The 21,161-nt window shown below is 41.4% G+C and overlaps 1 protein-coding gene across 2 annotated transcripts in view; it reads right to left on the reverse strand.

Annotated features, from left to right (window-relative positions):
• The window catches only part of TTC16 (tetratricopeptide repeat domain 16), a 35,629-nt gene that overhangs the window by 9,635 nt on the left and 4,833 nt on the right, over nt 1–21,161 (reverse strand). For both annotated transcript variants that reach the window (XM_063431410.1, XM_063431411.1), the window contains exons 5-11: nt 21,009–21,152; nt 20,258–20,358; nt 19,495–19,624; nt 12,356–12,570; nt 9,722–9,984; nt 1,504–1,645; nt 1,258–1,423 (exon numbers count right to left, since the gene is read on the reverse strand). In XM_063431410.1, the coding sequence (XP_063287480.1) occupies nt 1,258–1,423; nt 1,504–1,645; nt 9,722–9,984; nt 12,356–12,570; nt 19,495–19,624; nt 20,258–20,358; nt 21,009–21,152 (1,161 nt within the window). The remainder of the gene's footprint in view (nt 1–1,257; nt 1,424–1,503; nt 1,646–9,721; nt 9,985–12,355; nt 12,571–19,494; nt 19,625–20,257; nt 20,359–21,008; nt 21,153–21,161) is intronic.

A 21,161-nucleotide genomic window follows, 5' to 3' on the forward strand; every position in this document is an offset into this window, starting at 1 on the left:
GGGACCTAAGGTCCTCCCCCCTGGCCCCCACCCCTGAGCGGCAGGTGGGGGCCCTAAAAACTAATAAGGGGGGGACCTAATGTCCTCCCCCCTGGCTCCCACCCCTGAGCGGTGGGTGGGGTCCCTAAATTGAAATAAGAGGGGGGGGGGCCTAGTGTCCTCCCCCCTGGCCCCCACTCCTCAGCGGCGGGTGGGGGCCCTAAAAAAATCCCCCCCCAGGTGACTAGGGGTCCCCAAACCCCTAGTCACCCCCTCCCCCCAATAAAAAATATCCCCCTACCTACCCCCTTCACCCTAAAAACTATTGAGGGTGGGACCTTTAACTAAGTACCTGTAAAAAAAAAAAACACTTACCATTCGATGTTTTCTTTCTTCTAAAATCTTATTTTTTCAGCCCCAAAAAAGGCCAAATAAAAAACCATAATAACCGACGCAATTCTAAAAAAAAAAAAAAAACCTAGCGCAAAAAAAAAAATCCTTCTTCACCCGGCGAGGGCTCCGCGCAGACTGAGCTCTGCAGGGCGGGGGAAGGCTTATAAAGCCGTGCCCCGTCCTGCAATTAGGCTCAGAGCACTCTGATTGGTGGGTTTAAGCCATCCAATCAGAGTGCTCTGACAGGTAAATGAAGAGACTGACAGGTAAGTCTCTACATTTACCTGTCACAGCCCTCTGATTGGTTGGTTTGAAATCCACCAATCAGAGTGCTCTGTGTCATTTTACACAGCGTGGGAAAGTTCTTTGGAATTTTCCCACGCTGTGTAATTTGACTCATAACTCTCTGATTGGTTACTTAATCCACCAATCAGAGAGTTATGAGTCAAATTACACAGCGTGGGAAAATTCCATATAGTGAGTAGGGGCAAAATTTACTAATACTAAGTAATTTTTACTTAGTATTAGTAAATTTGGCTGAAAGACCAATTTAGGTCTTTCAGCCTTTTGGTAGATAACTCCCTAATACCGTGGGAATTAGGGAGTTATCTACCAAGCGGCTGCAAGAGAAATCCCGAGGTGCCGAAGTCCCCAAATTCCGAAGTTGCCGAATTTCTGAAGTTGCCGAATTTCCGAAGTGTCGAAGTGCTGAAGTGCCGAAGTTGCCGAAGTCTTGAAGTGCCGAATTGCCGAAGTCCCGAATTGCGAAAATCCCGAATTTCGGAATGCCGAACCGAACCGAAATTTTTTCCCATGCACATGCCTATTCTTCAGCTCCACTAGTTAGGGGAAAAACCCAATGTATGTAAATTACGACAGAAGTACCTCATCACTGTATGGGTTTAACACAACTGAGATAACAGCATCTTCTTCTGCATCCACTGTGTTCTGTAGCCAACGTCTGACGCGAGCCCTATGCAGATACAACTGTGGCAGTAGGGGTTGTTTATTGATGGCTTCAGAGAAATGGCTTTCAGCTTGATCGTACTGCCTGTAGGAATGCAATGCTTAGGGACTGGCAATTCATAAACCATTTCTTATATGTACATGTTGCCCTGTATCATAGCCAACCTCCGCTGCTGAGCCTGCAGTCCCATTTCGTCCAGAACTTTGGCTACACGAGTCCGCACTCCCCAGTCTGTAGCATCTAACTCAAAAGCCTGCTCATAATCTGCCAAGGCAAACGACATCTCCCCGAGCTGGAAGAAGCAATCTGTGTGATGATACACAATGGTTTAATGTTAGTATTTGAATAATGTACAATAGCGACCTTAAATAGATTCTCTAGAGAGAAATGTTAAAGAGATATTAACATACAAAATTATATATTGATTTTTTGAAAAAAAATTTAATCAGGAGAGAAGCATTAACATTTTCATGATGCCACTAGGTTCTAGCTTATTTATTTTCTCGTTTTTATTGAAAATTTAATCATTTACAATTTCTTAATGATTTCACTTCTATAGACAAATTTCAAATAGACAAAGTGAAAGGTATTTACACAAGGTAATTACAATATCAGAAGCGCAATTGTTTATATTATTTATACCGTGAGTGTACAAGTATAAAAACATTCATTCTTACATCCCAGTCGTACAGAAACAGAGAGGCTTTTAATCCCAGACAGCCATACTTCCCAGGGAAAGTGAGAAACTAAGTCAGATTCCCATTTTATTATGGGGGGTGCCTCATCGTTCCCCACTCCAGTATTTCAGAAATAGGAATAAAAACATCTCAAAATCTTAGATATTAACTTTTTTTGACAATGGAATTTTTAAATAGCTCATCAAGACAATGGATCGGAATACTACTCCTACTTGTAAAGTAATTTTTCAGTCTTAAATAAAACTTATTATTAGGAAGACCGAAATTTCCTTTTAATTGGGCAAAGGGAATTACAGCCCAGTCATCTTTTAAGTCTGATATTCTAAGGATACCCCTGGCATAAGGCTATCCTAACTATAAGATAATGCCAGGGACTAATGAAAGTATTTAGAAAATTGGGCAGACTAGATGGGCCGAATGGTTCTTATCTGCCGTCATATTCTATGTTTCTATGTTTCTATTTCCATTGTATAATATTTAAATCAGCGAAATCATAGTGAAGCGTCTTAATTGGGGGTTCTAAGGATATACTGTTAATTAAACCAAATCTTTTCTTTAACTTTATCAATGTAACTGCTATATCTTTCACAATCGGGTTCTGAGAAATTTTCCGTTTAATCAAAGGAAGGTACGACCAAAATATATGAAGTATTATCTCATCTCTGTTTTTCAATAAAATACCAATGGGTAAGTTGTGAATTTAAGTTTAAATAAGAAATGCAGTGGCCTAGCATTGTGGCTTCATGAAGGAGGTATATATCTGGATAGGATGCCCCTCCTTCTTTTTTGTTTTTGTTAAGGATATTATATGCTATTCTGGGTTTTTTAGCCATCCAAAAATATTCCCAAAACATCTTTGTGTATTTGGCCAATATTTTATAATCCACCCCAAAAGGAATAGTTCTAAATAGATATCATATTCTAGGGAGTACATAGGCATTTAAAACACTTATACGGCCAAGCCATGATATTTATAATCCTTTACAAGAGGTAAGATAATTTGAGACTGTTTTAAACATGTCTAAATAATTATTGTCAACTATGTCATATAATTGTGGAGTCATTTTAATGCCACAGGACACAAGAGGCAACACTCAGCGAATGGCAGCAAGATCCACCGCACCATCCCGACAGGGAGGACCCTGGACCGCAACGGATTCAGACTCGTGGCAAGAGTGTGCCAGCTCTCCCATGGCACCGGGCTGGAGGGGTGCCTCACCTCCACGTGGCTGCTCTCCTCCGAAAGAACTGAGCCCAAACTCGAGCTATAACCCCTGCAGGATGACCACATAGCCTACCGACCTGTGGGGCGTGCATGACAGCACGCAACCTGGGTCCACGGAGCAATTACAAGTAATCACCCACCAAATGCAAGGAGCCACACTGTAGTCTGTGATAAACACATACTGACTCTCCTGCATCTACCCTCATGCCCCTAGCAGCGAAACTCCTTCACACGTAGCCTGTTTTAAGTTTCAACCCATACATAGCTTGGTTACTCATGCTTATTCTAATATAAAATTGTGCAAGTTTACTCTAAAAACTCCAATTGTTAGAATGACATGATGCTTGAGGATTGCTGTCGGGGTACCTCAGGCATGTATGTACTGATCTTTTGCACTGCAAAAATATAAAATAAAAACATTTTTAAAAAATGCAAGTGAATCAATCAATATGACCTAAGTTTCCAATGTTAAATTGGATTTTTTTTTATGAATACGATTTGTATTGATCGTCAAGAAGAACAGCAAATGCAACATTCTTGGACACACAGGTCCAAATTAGCAAACATTCGTGGGTCGCGCAGGACCGTCATAATAAACTTGTCAAGTCCCGCAGGTCCATTGCGCTCAATTAAAGTAATTCTGATATAATGTAACACAGGTTAATACACAAATTCCATCTACTCATGTTTCAAGAGTGAAGTAGTACTGGCAAGAGATGAGCTTAAGTGGTTTGAGAGCACCTCCCTCCCCTCGCCAGTCTGTCTTGGTTAGCGAGGAGCAGTACTCCATAACCCCCCTGCACCCGCCCTAAGCCTGTCCAGGAAGCGGGCTGAGGTCGTCTGCAAAACCGTCACGAACAAGGTGTCTCAGCGAAGGGGCCTATAGGTCAGAGGTAAGGGGGTTTCAACATCCCTAAAACTCTGTTAGAACGTTCGTGTCATTCACGGCTGGCAACCCGAGACCCCATTACACAGTTGCCCCTTTCTCCTCCTTCCTCTCGCTCACTCCTCTCCTCAGGTCTCATATGTCAGTAACCCCTGAAAGTCTGAAGTGTTGGCAGTCGTCAGCCAATGTGTCCAAATATCTACATACAAGTGGGAGTGGTCCTTTGCTATGTAAATCAATTCTTCCAGTCGTCTTAAGTCTTCCATTCTACTAAACCAGACAGTAAGGGGTGGCAATATGTCTTGTTTCCAGAATAAGGGGATGACCTGTTTTGCTGTATTTAAGATATGAATCACCAGGGATTTCTTATAATTAGCGGTCAGTGAAGAGGTATGGTGTAGGAGAAATGGGGCGGGCCGGAAGGGACAGGGGTTGTCAGAAAACCTCTGTAGTATGGCGTTGATCGCCTTCCAGAAAGGTTTGACCCTTGGGCATTCCCACCAAATATGGAGGAACGATCCTGTGGCCGCATGGCCAACAGTCCCCATCTAGTGACGGGTTCATCTTCTGGGGGGCCTGCGGGGTTCGATACCACATATCGATAATACTTTAAATGCGGTTTCCTAGGTTTTACTAGCTAAGGTAAATTTGATTTTTAAATAAATAATAAAGGTAATAAAGACTTCATATTAGAACGAAGAAATACTTCATAAAGTGGTTCTCTTATAATTAAGTGAATCGTGTCTGTGAATTGGTCCTAATGTTTCACTAGTAGTATATATAATAATCCCATAAGAGATATATTCTTTTAGATTTTAATTTCCTATTAACTAAAAACTTTAAATAGATACATTTATAGGAAAGTAATAAAGTACAAATTCAAGTGAATCGTTCAGATTTACTTAGGATTAAAATAAAATGAAATTTTAGATACGAAGCGATAAAGTTGTGAAGGTGCATATTTGGAGAATTTTAATATCCTAAGTTTGGACTATCTTATATATCAGTAAGCCATATTTCTCTGATAATCAGTATTCAACCTTTTGCTGTGCTTAAAGGGCTAATACATTCCATTTCGAATAACGTTTATTCTTTTAAAGAATGTAGTCACTTAAGAACTAATACATCATTAAAGTGGCCCTATATGGGCCTTTGAGAATGGAGTATTTAAATGATCTTCGTAGATAATTATTATTAGGGAATCTTACTTCATGAGATTCAATGTGCCGTAAGTCATCGAGTCGTCAAGAATATTACTCTATAGGATCTAGACTATGCCAATTTCAGAAAGAATAAGAGAGCTTTATATCTCTTTATCATCAATTTTGTGTTAATAGTATACTCCAAGTATGTGTAGTTTAAATAGTGTAATTTTTAAAAAAAAAAGTGTTTATAATTCTTATATTATAATTACCAATAATGTCATATAGTAAGGTGAAATGGATCAATGGATCATTTGGATGTCCTAAAAATTTGACTAAATTTAGTTTTTAAGTGATAAAAAAGTTATTGTCTACGAAGGTTTGTGCCCCAGAGTTAAATTGTCTAGTATATAAGTAGGCTATGTGTCAACATTATTTGTTAGACGCTTGTTGAGTTAATCTATTCTATATCTAATGGCCTTCGATGGGGTGTGGACATTTAAGACCTAGTTGCTAGTTCCTCATTAAGATAATTCTGTATCGACCTTTTGAAAGTTAAATATTTACTTGTATTCTATGTATAATCTTTATGAGTGATTATACTTGAGGCGTTTATTCCTAAATTGCCCAGTGGCCATCAAGTCCCCAAAAATGTTGCTCTGGAGATTCTATGCTGCAACAGTTTCAACAATTTCAAAGAAGGGAAAAAAGAAGAGTCCAATATTCAATTCTGTGACATCCTAAACATTTCCGTCCGTGGTTTTAAGTGTAATTTTCCATGCAGTTAACTTTTCTTGTAGTGTCTTAGGATCTGAAAAGGAATACGTGCCTCCATCATGCAATAGTAGTAGAGCTGTAGTGTGATGGGAATCCAGCATGGTCAAAATTTAGTAGGCCAAGATTTCCATGTGGCATATGTGTTTTGTGTCAGTTAGTTAGCTACACGTAGCTAGGATACTGTCATCAATGTACTGAGCATGTGCAGGAATGCAGGAACTGAAATTGCACTTATTTCCTTTGTCTTGGATGAGCCATGTGGTCTGACCAGATGTACAAGTCTATATTCTGCTCATTGATTGGTTAAAGGTATATGTGGGTGTAGCTATTGATGGGAGGAGTTATAGTGCTATATAAGGAATGTACACCATGTGTTGGTCTCTCAGATATTTTTGGAACAGTAGTTCATCTGAGGCCCGATCGGTATGTTAATAAAGACTTCTTACTTCCTGAAGACCTGCATCCATCTCTCTGTGTTTGGCTTCTGCTAGTTTACTCGGTAACAGTAGGAAATGTCCATCTGTATCTTATATCATTAGATCTCAGGATTCGAGTCTGATCTATAAATGTTTGCCTTGCAGATCTGGTGGCGTAAGAAATATCTTGAAAATACTTTAGATCTTTATAGGCATCTTCGAGTGAGGTTTTCTTTTTAGTTGCTTGTAGAATTAGATCTTTCATATGATAGCTGGAAAAACGTATCAAAACATCTCTCGGAAATTTCTTATCTAATGCCTTGGGATTCGCAATTCGGTGAAATCTTTCAAAGGAAAATACATCCAATTTTATTGGAGATAACAGAGAGTTAAAAAGTTCACATAGATATGAGCCTAACTGGTCTTGGTTAATTTACTTTTTTATCCCACAGATTCTTAGATTTCTTTCTTCGTCCTCTGTCCTCGAGATCCGTGACCTTGTTTTCTAGATATTTCATTCTTTTTTCAAGTTGTACATTTTCTGTTTGCAGTGAAGTATAATCTACTTGAATATTCTAAGTGACATGTTAAGTTGGGAGACTTATTTTTTCAAACCTTGTAAATTGTTTTCAAAATCTTTTTTTTATCTTTCTGTATAAATTGTCCAACAGGTCAGAGATGTTCAGGTGAGATGATACTGGATCGGAGATGGCCAAATCCTCTTCTGTCGTTTGGGAACTGTGCTGCTCCATTGATATAAAGGGTAAAGTTGTTGTCTCAATAGGTTGAGATCTTCTATTATTTTCTGGAATTGTTTTAGGAGAATAACATTTGCTGATTTGTTTAGAAGGATTCTTATCCTTATCCTTTTCCTTCTTTGGTGCCATGTAGTGAGAACAAGGAGGGAGCAAGAGAGAAAAAAAAATAAAATTAAAATAAAAAAATAAAGTAGAAGATCTATTTTCCTTCTCTTCCAAAACTTTTTGTTTTCAAGTTTGTTCGTTTGATTGTTTTTATGGTTGGCAAGTATATTTCACTTTTTCCTCCTTTTTTTTCTTTCCCTTTCCTCTTTTCACCTCTTTTCCTCTTCACTTTTCCCTTCTCTTCTCTTTACTTCAAAATCCTACTGATTCATTGTTATCTGGTTTTGCATCAGCACAGAAATTTCTGAGAGGTATATAGTGAAGGAGAGGATAGAAATTGACTGATGATCTTTAACTGATCACAGTAATTGTTAAACTGTATAGAATTAGGTAGACCACTGGCTTGGTAACTGGTTTTCTTTTTGTGAGCATCTTGTTATAATTCACTCCCTCTAAGGTCTGCTGACCTTAACTAGACATGGAGTGCTATTTCAGCGTGGGAGACAGGTGGCACAAACTTCTCTGTCTTCCTGAAAACCTTGTATGGTGTATATTTGGTCTTCCTGTTCTCCTGTCTGGGACTAGTGGTTTCTGGCTCCAACAATATCTCTGTGGTCGGCTCAGATCATAGGCTTGCAGTCCGCCATTCATGCAGCAGCAGTGAGCGTCTGGCGTTCCCTCCTTACAGCCTCTTTCCTTGTTCCTTCAATACAGTCTTTTTCCTCATTCCCTCCCAGCAGCTGACCCATCAAGCGGCGCGAGCATGCAAACATGCGTCTGCTACGGGCACGTCATCACCCCCTCCACAAAATTTTCGGTTGTAGCCCTTTTTCACTGTTTTATCAACACAATGTTGCTTATTTCGTTTCCTTTCTTTCCTTGTTATGGCTGGGGACTGTGGGATCCCTGGGACAGAGCTCCGAAGTAGTGAGTGATCATCTAGTGGAGGGGGAACGTGGTCAGTGTATTGTGTTGTAAATGGACACTATAGTCACCCAGGCCACTTTATCTCAATGAAGTGGTCTGCGTGCAGTGTTCCTGTTGTTTAAACCCTCCAATGTAAAACACTGTCATTTTGTAGGAACTGCAATGTTCTCAATGCAGGGTAAGACACATCTCTACTGGCTATCTTCTTGACAGCCACTAAATGTGCTTCCACTGCAATGGCCTAGTCAGACTCAATTCTTCATTCAAATGCTGCTCATAGAGTGCTTCTGATTAGATGCACATCTCACTGTGCATGCACATCTCATCCCTAAATCTTCTCTATGAAAAGTGTTGGATTGGACAAAAACACAGACGATATCGAAGGCTGCAGTGTCTGGAAACGAGGTGAGTAAAATATAATTAGCTTAACTTTTTAAACATAAAAGGGGGCTGGACAGATGTGACAGCAATCAAAGAAAATTTATAGCCCCTGAAAAAAAAATATTAAAAAATAATTACATTTTCAGGACTATAGGTTTTCTAAAATGTGCATGATGCCATAGCATGGTGCTTTTTTTATATAGGTAGCTGAAGGTGGTACAATGTTTATTTATTACTAATATATTGCACCATAGCCTTAATGGAGAAAATGTAATTCCTGTGATTATTAAAAAAATAAAATAATATTTAATACAATATACATTATCTTCATAAGGGTACACTAGAATACTATTTATTACATAGTTACATAGTTACATAGCTGCAAATAGACTTGTGTCCATCAAGTTCAGCCTTGCTCACATTTGGTTTTTGCTGTTGATCCAAAAGGCAAAAAATAAAAACCCCGTTTGAAGCACTTCCAATTTTACAACAAGCTAGGAAAAAAATCCTTCTTGACCCCAGAATGGCAGTCAGATTTATCCTTGGATCAAGCAGTTATTACCCTACATTGAAAGATTATATCCTTGAATATTCTGTTTTTGCAAGTATGCATCTAGTAGCTGTTTGAACATCTGTATGGACTCTGATAAAACCACTTCTTCAGGCAAAGAATTCCACATCCTGATTGTTCTTACAGTAAAAAAAACCTTTCCTTTGCCTTAGACGAAATCTTCTTTCTTCCTGTCTAAACGCATGACCTCGTGTCCTATGTAAAGTCCGGTTTGTGAATAGATTTCCACACAATGGTTTGTATTGGCCCCGAATATATTTGTATACTATTATCTTTTGCCCTCTCAGGTGATGTTTTTCTAAACTAAAGAGGTTTAAATTTGTTAAAGTGCAAAGCAAAGCATCATGGGATACTTGTCATTCTATAATAGCTTTTTACCCCAGTAATAGAATATCCATTCAACCCATTCAATGTTCTCAATGCCAACTTATTGATCACCCCTTATTCCTTGATGATTCTTCTTCTTCACCCCCTATTACCTGTACCCATCACTCACCTCCCCGATTGACATACAGCTCCTTCCTGTTCTTTTCTCCCTTTAGAGCCTTGTTAAGGAGTTGCACCCCCTCTTGGTAGAATCCTTTCTTGTAACAGTGCACAGCAAAGTCATTGTAGGTAAGGAGGAGCTGGTACTCAGCCTGTGAGTGTAACTCCATTGCTTGGTCAGTCTCTTCACCGTTTGCATTGCACAGTTGCATCGCCAGCACAAAGTCATCCACAGCGGCACTGTAATCTTTCAGCCCCTTGTGCACTGTGCCCCTGCCAGGGAGAATGACATACTTATAAACCATTATGGCCTTTGGTAATGTAAGAACACCAGCACCCAATAACCCTCATCCTAAGCACCCCAACAACCGGTCATTGCATTTTAAGGTATTCATTTTTAGTGGATGCCAATGTCACTGGGTATAAGGTGAGAATTAGTAGGGACTATGTTAGATTTGGCAATTTAGCAAATATTCTCTTTTTCAGAGGAAGTTTATGGAATGTACCCCAATGCAAATTTATTTAAAGGGCATGAAAGGGCATGAATGTTGACCTAGGACTGGTACTATCCCTGGCATGGTACCAGAGGAGGTCTTGACACCACAATGGTATTACACTGATAATGATGGGCACTTATGTTTGGCTGACATACGGACTGGCACACAAGCCCCCCGCTCTATTAACCCACACCCAAAAATCAACAGCAAAAAACAGGTGTGAGGAAGGCTGAACTTGATGGACGCAAGTCTCTTTTCAGCTATCTAACTATGTAACTATGTAACTATGTAACCCCAACACATATGGTATATTGATATAAGGAGATAGATGCTCCATAATGGGGGCTCATGGAAACATTTACATTAAATAAACTCGCAGCATGGGTGGGAAAGGAGCAGGCCGCAAGCCTTGAACCTGCTAACTTGGATTACTAAAACCTCCTATCGCCACCCATATGTGAGAGAATAGGAGGGGCTTCTGCCAGCACCCCCTGGTGGTTAGAGAGTCAAAGGCACACTCCACTTTATTATCTATATATTTTAATTGCTACACAATATGTATGAAAAGTAGAGGGTCAAGAGATTATATGAATGGATAAATAGTGTATATTACATGGACATACGCGTGTTTACCTAGCGGCTGAGACTTGGATTTTCCTCCTATAAAGAATAGCCAAGCCAGATAAATTCCAGACAGGAAAGCAGCCTCATCTGGTGTCAATGAGAAAATATAATATACAATTTATTTCTTCAAAAAGTGCTAAGAGCAAATGACGGCAGGGACAAGACAAACTGATATTATTTGTCCTGTCTCTCCAATTTTGCTCAAAATACTTAGACACCAATTAAAGCTGCTTTTTGGCATTTGCGGAAGGTATTTAATTTCCTATGTACACAATGGTGTGGAATAAGTGGCGCTTATATAATCGTGTATATTTATATCAGAATAGCCGCTAAAACACTCTGTGGGCACTCCTATAAACCCACCACACATACAAGATCACCAAAAACAACAATAAAAAATTAAAATATCATGTGGATAATACAAATATAAATATAAATTATTGCCAAAACGCGTTTCACCGTTACACGGCTTCCTCAGTCGGTGAAACGCGTTTTGGCAATAATTTATATTTGTATTATCCACATGATATTTTAATTTTTTTTTTTCTAGTATATTGTATACAAATTTTTAGAAATTCTTTGTTTATAATAAATATATATTTTATACTTAAACCTACTTTGCTGCATCCTGTTGGAGTGATTCCAGAAAGGGGAAGTGTCACCCCACAAATTGACACTAGGCTAACATACTTAGAGCCGGTTATCAAAGGCTCTAAAGAAGGTGAGCAATATCATATTTTTTTTTCACATCTTGACATTTAAAGTATCTGAAATACTACGCTCAGATTGGATTACCTGTGCCCTTTTCTTTCTACCCAACACGGAGGAAAATACACACACGTATATCGGGAGAGAAGGGTCGTGTGGTCTACCCAAAAAAGACACAGACACTAGGAAGTTTAGAGCCTTAGATCTGTAAAAGGCTCTAAAAAATGTGAGTGGATTCAACTCTATATCCGGCATATTCACTATCTAATTCAACCCACTGTAATATACTGCACAATTATTTGTATATTTTCTCTCTTTTTCTTTTCATATATACAAGTGAGAAAAAGAGGGTAAGTGCATTTAAAGCACTTTTTCACTTTTATATTTCCAACTGTACCTAGCGCTACACTCATAGAAAACTTAGGTTTTCATTGTTGTTTTTGGTGATTTAATTTCCTATAACTAATGCTTTAACTGCAGCATGCCTATTTATTGACTTTGAGAGCTATTTGGTTTATTGATTCTGGCGCTATTAGGCCCATGATCATTGTTAATTCAGGCCATTCAGGACAGATCCAGATCAATTTGTCGGGTGTTCCATTCAGTGCTCATTTAGTGGTTGGAAAGCACAATATGAATAAATAGTATATTTTATTAATTTCATCTAAATCTGAGCCTCTGAATTGCCCACAATACGTCTGGATGAATTTGCTGCAAATTTTAACTTTAGTTAATAACATGTATTCATTTGAAAATATGTCAGCAAAGAACGATGTTGTATAAACAGAGATACAACTTTAATTTAAAGATTTTACCTGAATATATGGTACTCGGCAGAGGATGGATTATTGTCGATGGCGAAGCAGATGTGGCTTAGTGCCTCTTGAAACTGGCCTTGGACTGCATAATTCACTGCTTTTGCCTTTCCCTTTTCTGCATTTGCCACCAGTTTTTCCTGCAAGGTCCGTGCTTCATTATGATGAGGATTTAATGAGAGAGCTGTCTGTACATCCTTATAGCTCAGAGTGGTCTGTAGGTCAGTGAAGGATCATGGTTAAAGGTGAACTGGCACTTTCCAGGAGTTTTAATATTAGGTTTACCTACCCCTTACATTTAGGAAATATGTGTTTGTGATGTCTGAAAAATACAATTAAATATAGAAATTTACACTGCTGTATTTGCCTCTACTCTGCAACGGGGCACCTCCATCTTGGCTCCCTGTCAATCATCATTGCGCTTTTTTGCCATTGGATATCGTTATTGAAAGAGGAGAAACATATGTTTCTGTTTTCCTCCTCATTAGCATGGTCTGCCTTAGTTGTGCCTGGACTGAACTGGATTATACATTAAGAAGAAAACAGAGCATGTGGCAGAGGCTTGCTATTTGCTGTTGGCATATCGCGTAGGCAAGCACACCAACTGTCTTTGGTCGCTGACTAAATGAGTGGTGCTTTCTGCTGCTGCATTAGGATGGGGAATGCACGGCAACAGTTGTTTAAAACAAGTCTACACTGCATTTGTCGAATGTGTCATTAATTTGTAAATGTGACAATATAAAATATTTCCTCACAACTCCATTAGCATATGGGACCGATTTGCACAAAAATATAAACTAGCGGACATCCCCTCACCAATGACACCGGTACTGCGCAATAGGGCATTCCCCCCAGGGATAAGGGCACAAGATTTCAAAGGCATAGAAGCAACAGGCTTACAGAGATATACACACCTCTACACGGACGACCACTTAGTCTCATATGAGCACCTACAATCCCTCGCCCCGCTACAAACCCACGACTTCTTCCGGTACATACAGCTGCGAGATTTCGCGCAAACAAAAGAGGTTAAAACAGCCGCGGCGAAACCCCTAACCTTCTTCGAACAAATATGCCTGAAAGAAAAAATGCCAGCGAAACTAATCTCGCAGCTGTATAACCACATATGCACAGCATCGGGAACATGGGGAGCTCAAACATACACGGATAGATGGGAGGCGGACTTGGGGGAAACATTGGAGGGGACAGACTGGCAGGACAAATGGGAGGCAAATGCAAAGGTGTCCATCTACACAACACTGCAAGAACAAGCTTTCAAAATAATGTTACGGTGGTAAACCACCCCACTGAAACAATATCATATGAAACAGAGTCCTACAGACACATGCTGGCGGCTGTGCGGAGAGAGGGGCACATACATCCATATGTGGTGGTAATGCCCTAAGATACAGGAATACTGGGGAAAGATAGTAGACTTATGCTCACAAATTTTAGAACGACAACTGACACCGGACCCATGGGCATGCCTCCTCTCAAGACCCACGGACGGGCTCCACAAACATGACTAAAGACTTCTAAATATGCTCTACCTAGCTGCTCAAAGAGCGATAGCGCAACACTGGATAAACCCAGAAACACCCCCACTCACCCTGGTCAAGACAAAAATTAGGGACAACTACTTAATGGATAAAATGACAGCTCAGGTGAGAAATATCACCAACACGTTCCGGAAAGTCTGGGCCACATGGGAACAATACGACATCTAAGACAAATAGAAATGACAGAACCTGGATAGCGAACTCTCACTCGTGTTTTTGACCTACTTTGTTTTATTTTATTTTATTTTAATATGGTTTATTATGTTATGAAATGTTACACTGTATGTGAAAAGAGAAAAAAGGAAAAAGCTGACAGATACTGCAGCAATAGACACCTTAACCGGGCTCTGCGCAGGTCACAGGCTACGAAACTCAAAAAGGTACCAATAACACTATTGCGTGCATTCATACCTACCGTTGAATTACAAAACAGGCTTCTGCGCAAGCCACTCATGTTCTTTTGCAACCGGTCAGCACGAAAAATAAAGAATATATATAAAAAAAATATATATATATATTTCCTCTTCCTTACAGATCGGGAGCAGTAGAAATTATTACTACTATATACTGGATATGAAGAATGCAGAATTAAAGCATGCTTTCATTTATAATCAAATACAATATTTTGACATCGAGGGGGTTATTTGCTAACCTGTGATTTTGTAGATTCACTAAAGTACAACTTTTAGACTTGAAAAGTACACTGTATTCACCATAACCATTTCATCTCCTTGCGTGGTTACAGTACTAGGAGTCCCCTGGCTCTGTCCCTCCATTCAGTGTTAAAATTTTTTTTTCGATTAACACAAATTAAAGGATCACTGGGGGGCGGGGCCGGACCGCCGAGCTGGCTGGTCGCATGTGAGACCAGCTCCTGCAGCCTAAACTCAGAAACAGCTATATCTCCACAAATTTTAGCACAAAACCTGCCGGCAACGGTGGCCCTCGCCGGGCAGAGAGCCCTGGGACCCAGGGTGAGGCTGGCCCAACTGGCTACAGTCCCCTGGTGGAGGAATTCTACCCGACTGTCTCAAGGCCTACTCCAGAGGCGAGCGGGGCGGACGGCCGCTGCCCTGCCGCTTACTGCTCGGGGCTTAGAGTCGGACCCGCGGGGATACCGGCCCCGTTCCCCCCCCTCTGGACCGGGGGGGTGATCCCGGTCTACACCCTCGAGGACCAAATTGACAAGCCTGCACCCTGACGTCTCCCGCCCGTACTGCAGACCGCATGTCGGGCCCAAGATGGCCTCCAAGCACCAAACCCTGCAACCTCACGGCAGTCTGGAAACGCAGGCTTGGAGAAAACATTTTACTGACCTCATATGCCGGAACTTCTGGAGGCGCACAGTATACAACACAGCCTACCCAGCTACACCTACCACGCAAGGGAAGAAGATTGAAGCGGCGGCTACTCAGCCCGAAAGGCGCACAACAAAGCGACATGCTTGCCGACGAGCCCGCCGACGGCTCCCCCGAGCAGGGAACTGCACTGCGGTACGACTCCACATATCACGCAAGTTACCCCCTCGCATCCACACTCCTATACAGCTCTCGCAGGGATGCCACCCACCTCAGAACCAGCGAGAAAGTCCTGACCCAGGGGCCCGCCGATCTGGATGCCGGGTGAGCAAGAAAGGAAAACCGCAGGGGCTAGTCCCCGACGAAAACAGGGATCCCATTCTGAAAAATGCCACCTGGACTTTCTCAGGGTCCGTGCCCAGAAGAGACTTCCCATTGAAGAGACTATCTGTGGGGAAAACTGGGTCCCTCTACCTCTACCTATATTGGTTAGGTGTTATACGACTTTCCTGCTGATAGCATATTCTCAATACCCAGTGGTTATTCTAAGCCTATAGTTTACTTTGTTTGTATGCATTTTATTTCACTCTGCCTTCTCAACCAGTGTGCAATTCATGTGTATTCCTTCCTCTCCTGTTCAAACAACCACCGGCAAGATCTACTTATGCATGCTTAATGTAAAATACCTGTGCAGCTTTTGTCAATCTACATGTCCTCATTAACTCACAGCATATGTACTGTCTCATTGTGAACTTGACTCTGCTTGGTTATTATTCTTGCATAATGTATGTTTATATGACGCCTACCTGTCTGATATTTTCATGTTTTCCAAAAAAAAAAAAAAGTGCCAGCTAATCTGCCACAACCTGTAATGTTCTGGTCTAGCTTGTTGATGCGATTGTGACACTTCACGCTTAATGTTGATCTGTGCACAAGAAAAATAAAGAATTAAAAAAAAAAAAAAAAAAAAAAATTAAAGGATCACTATAGGGTCAGGAACACAAACATGTATGACCCTATAGTGTTAAAACCACCATCTAGGGGCGGGGCTTGCTACCAGACACGAACGGACGCCATTTTCATCAGCTCCCAAATTCTGCGGACAAAATCCACAAACTATCAGTCTTTCTCTGACCCATCCGACATCGCCACATACTCTACCGGCATCAGCACAACGAGCTGCACCTCCCGATGCCTTTTTTTCAACCGCAACGGTTGCAGAAACGGAGACGCAAAACCGGGGCCTACTACACCCCTGGGCTGGGCCTCGAGGACCTGCTCAGCGGATACCCGGCGGAACACACCGAGTCCTCCGGCTCCCCGGACCTATCCAAAGCTCTGACACATATGCCGGCAATGGGACGCCGATCACAAAAGCCACAAGGTATGCCCGGGGGCAGAGATATTGGGACTATGCTACAAAAGCCCGCCCAGCCCAAACCCACTCCAGCGGCAGGAACGCCGGAGTCAACCCTGGAACCTACCACACCCCAACAACGGCCGGAATCACCCGGGCTCCCTCAGACACCCAAAGCAGGACAGCAGGGGCAAGAACTCTCTGGGCAGCCCCAAAAACTGCAGCTGCACACCCAGGCACCACAAGGCCTGAACTCCCAGGTACCCCCATGGGCAACACAGCCTGAAAGGGTACACAACCCACCTCAACCCAGACCTGACTCACAAGGGCACTTACAAGCACCACCACAGCCACTGCTGGAGTCCCCAGATGACTCTGCACCAACCACCAAACGTGATTTAAAGCTCCTATTAGCAGACATCCACAAACTCCTAGCAGCTGACTCAGCCCTTCTCAAGACCGAACTACGCACGGTCACAGAAAAGGTGAGAGCCACGGAAGCAGAAGTAGTGATGGTACATGCTCACATTAACACGATGGAAGACTCCATTAAACAAATCCAGCAACAACAAACGTACCTGTCACTCAAAATGTCAACCATGGAAGATCGACAACGCCGCTCACACATAAAAATCAGGGGCATCCCCGCGGAGATATTGGCCGAAGAGCTGCCGCATTACGCCAGACGCCTACTAGCCACAGTACTCCCACACACAGCGGTAAAGAAAATTAACATAGATGGGGTATACCGCCTGCCCACCCCTCCACACCTAAAGACCCCAACAGCCAGAGGTCATCCTCAGATGTGTCACAGTGCAAGACAAACTACACATAATGGCCGGGCTGAAAGGCAAGACGCCACTGCTGTTTGAGAACACTTCCCTAACGTTCTTTCAAGACCAATCAAAAGCCACCCTCATGTGGCGCAAATCATATGGACCGCTCACCACACAACTCTGAGCAGCGGGAATTGCATACAGGTGGGGCACTAACGGGAAACTAGAAGTAACACAAGACGGCACTACTCATGTCCTAACCTCCGTGGAGGAAGCACCTACCCTCCTAACCACCTTGAATCTACCCAACCAGAGGCCTCCACTACAAAAAAGTCCTCAAATGGAAGTACGGGACCGCGGGAACACCGCCCAGTCGGAACCGAGACCCAGCGGATCACAACACCCTGTACCATGATGGAAGTGGACTGATACCGCAGGCTTTGCCACCGTGACTGGTGCCTACATTCAATTCTGAGTTCTTTCCGTGACTTTACTTATGTTTTACGTTTTATCTTTTCTACTAGTTAGCCTCCGCTATAAATACTCAAACATTACAGGCCACTGATGCACTCACCCTCTCCAAGCCAATGAGAGCCAGAACACCACACATCCAACCACAGGGCGCCCGACAACTCACACACCCCCCCCCCCCCCCCCCGCAGCCCCCAACCAACCCAGGTAACCAACCCAAACAAGCCACCTACGACAAACTGCTCACCTCCACTAACGCATGCAGGCACCTATACTCAGCACATCACAGCGAGTCAGACCATGACACCTGGAACTGACGCAACCCTGCCACCCCATGACTCGAATACTAACACAACCCTCTCATAGAGTACCATCACCACCAGACCCACACTTGAAGGGAGCTAATGTAATACACTAAAGTCCCATCCCAAACACAAGGATGCACAAAACATCACAACACCTATGTACTGCTCAATATGTTTTGTTTAACATGTTACTATTGTTCAAGAAATTGTTATAGCTCGACCCAAAATGGTGCAAAACGACACGAACGACACAGAACCTCGATTTTTTTTTCTCATTGTCTGTAAACATCAAAATGTAGCACCAAAACTGAAAAAAAAGAATTAAAAAAAAAAAAAAAAAAAAAAACACCCTCTAGCCCCCCTGGGCCCCTCATGCCTCCATAAATATAGCAAAAAATCTTACTGTATTCAAGCCTGAAGCTGTAACTCTGCATGATGTTAGACTCAGAAAAACAAGCAGTCTGCTGACATCATCAGAAGTGGTGGCCTGATCCAATCACAATGCTTCCCCATAGGATTGGCTGAGACTGACAAAGAGGCAGATCATGATTCAAGCACAGCCCTGGCCAATCAGCATCTCCTCATAGAGATGAATTGAATCAATGAATCTCTATGAGAAAAGTTCAGTGTCTGCATGCAGAGGGGGGAGATACTGAATGTTTGGATGCATTTTAGGCAGCCATGACCCAGGAAGGATCTCTAACAGCCATCTGAGGAGTGGCCAGTGAAGTTATCACTAGGCTGTAATGAAAACATTGAATTTTTTCTGAAAAGACAGTGTTTACAGCAAAAAGCCTGAAGGTAATGATTCTACTCACCAGAACAAATTCAATAAGCTGTAGTTGTTCTGGTGACTATAGTGTCCCTTTAAGGGAATGGGTACTCTGCTAAAAGCAGTCAGGCGACACTCTCAGCCAATCACATCTACACATTGCTGCTCAAGCTAAAACTTCCTCATTAGCCCAAACAGCACAGAGGGGGTTGGCTGCTGGCGACTCTCGTTTAGCAGTAAGACACAAAAACATTAACAATTATTTAATGCTGAATTAAATGATGGTTCCAGGGGACGCCATGCACTATAACCACCTCAATTAGGTGAAGCAGATACAGTGCCTATAGTGTCTCTTTATAAATGGAACTAAAAATATTCTTCAATTTAGCAATATTTCCAGCTCTGGTATTTTGGCCTCAAAATTGCCTTATTTGCTTACCTCATTAGAATTCCTGGTTTAACACCACAAAGTTATTTTTTTTTTTATCATCAGAGCCAGAATCATTATTATAAAAAGATTTGCAAATGCTCATCATTGATTATACATAAAGCGAGCCTGGGGACAGTGCAGATTTGTTCAATCAATTGGAAACATGGTTACCTTGTTGAGATATTTGTACAGTCTGGCACGCAATGCATAGAGATCAGCATTGCCTTGTTCCTCTTCCAGCTTCTTATTGACCAAACGGATACATTCTGCATGCCGCCCCAAAGCCTCAAGACAAGAAATACTATTGGAGAATGAAAATAAAACAGAACATAAAATACATACGAAAAAAAAGGCACAAGCCTGGTTTAATAAACCAACTGTGTATATTGTAAGCACAAAAATATCAACTACCTCCTTTCGTTTAGATTAATATGGTAACGTTTGTTAAATGCTGACCTGGATTAATATAGTATATATAAAATTTTATTTGATTGATTATTGTATGAGTTCAAACAAAAAAAAAAAAATCTATATATATATATAAATATATTTAAAAGGGATCAAAAGTTCTACTCGCCACTTGCCAACGGCAAGTAAAAATGTAGCCCTGGTGAGTACAAATTCACCCCTAGTGGATATGCTATGGCTTGCAGTGGTTAGTAACTGTTAAGGCCAGGCTAGTAGCAAAGAACATCAGCCAAGATGCCAGTAATATATAAGTAGTGTACGTCCTGAAAATATATATATTTCAAATATATACTTGCAATTATAACTCACAAATAAAAAAAAACAACTGAAGAAAATTAAAAAGATACAAATAGCAGCAGTATAGTCCCCTGTTTAATTTATAAGGCCAGCACTCTCTCCCTCTGGAATGTAGTAGTGTTTGCTCTTAGGATTCATATAAATGTGCTGTAATTCTAAACTAGCTCACCTGTGCATGTGGTACTGTGCACTCCCGGGCTGTAGCTCAGCAGCTCGTGTAAAAGACTCCAACGCATCAATGAAGCAGCTCTGTTCAAACAGGCTCTGGCCCTGTAAGGACACCACGTGCAATCACGACAAACATCCAAAAAAAAGTCATTGCAGTTCTTGTTGGACTACATTTCCCATGATGCTCAGTCAGTCAAACAACTGCAATGCCATAATTAGACATCTCTGACACAAAGTTTTAAAATATACATCCTTCATAAAAATAATTTTTCAATCTCTTTTTTTATTTTTTATTGAGGTATATGCATAATAAACAGACATAGGAATTGACAGGAAACATTTGCGAATACCATATGTGTATACAGATTAGTTATACTTCATTTTATAATTATTATAAAAGGAAAGTGGTTATTGAATAATCAAATTAAGCCATGGTACAACATAAATGCGGTACTAAACGTAAAAGTTTTACGAGTTTTAGAGCAACCGAAAAATGCAAACAGTTGTGTGTCCATCAAGGAGGACCCCAACATGGACATGCAGTTTGCCCATACCCAGAGTGATTGTTATTTGAGCAGTATTAAAAGTATTAAAAAATATTTAGGGCGTTTAGGCAAATCTAGGATTGGATTAATCAGATAGATCAAGTCACGGCTTTTTAGTGTACGTTGCATTGGGCATTATGGATATGAGGCTCTAATTGTAAACATACAGCTATAGAAGGATACAAGATGCAATCACCTGAGCCTTACCTGCAGGTAGTACGTGAAGGCCAGCAGTTCAACATCCTCTTTCCGAGGGTGAGCGGTGTAGCAGGCTTTCTGTAGGTTTAGAGCCGCAGACTGGAAATCGCACAGCTGGATGAAGGCCTCTGCCCTTTTAACATATAGCTCTGGCTGTGGAGG

This window comes from Pelobates fuscus, chromosome 9 (assembly GCF_036172605.1).
Source record: "Pelobates fuscus isolate aPelFus1 chromosome 9, aPelFus1.pri, whole genome shotgun sequence".
NCBI classification, from domain to species: domain Eukaryota; kingdom Metazoa; phylum Chordata; class Amphibia; order Anura; family Pelobatidae; genus Pelobates; species Pelobates fuscus.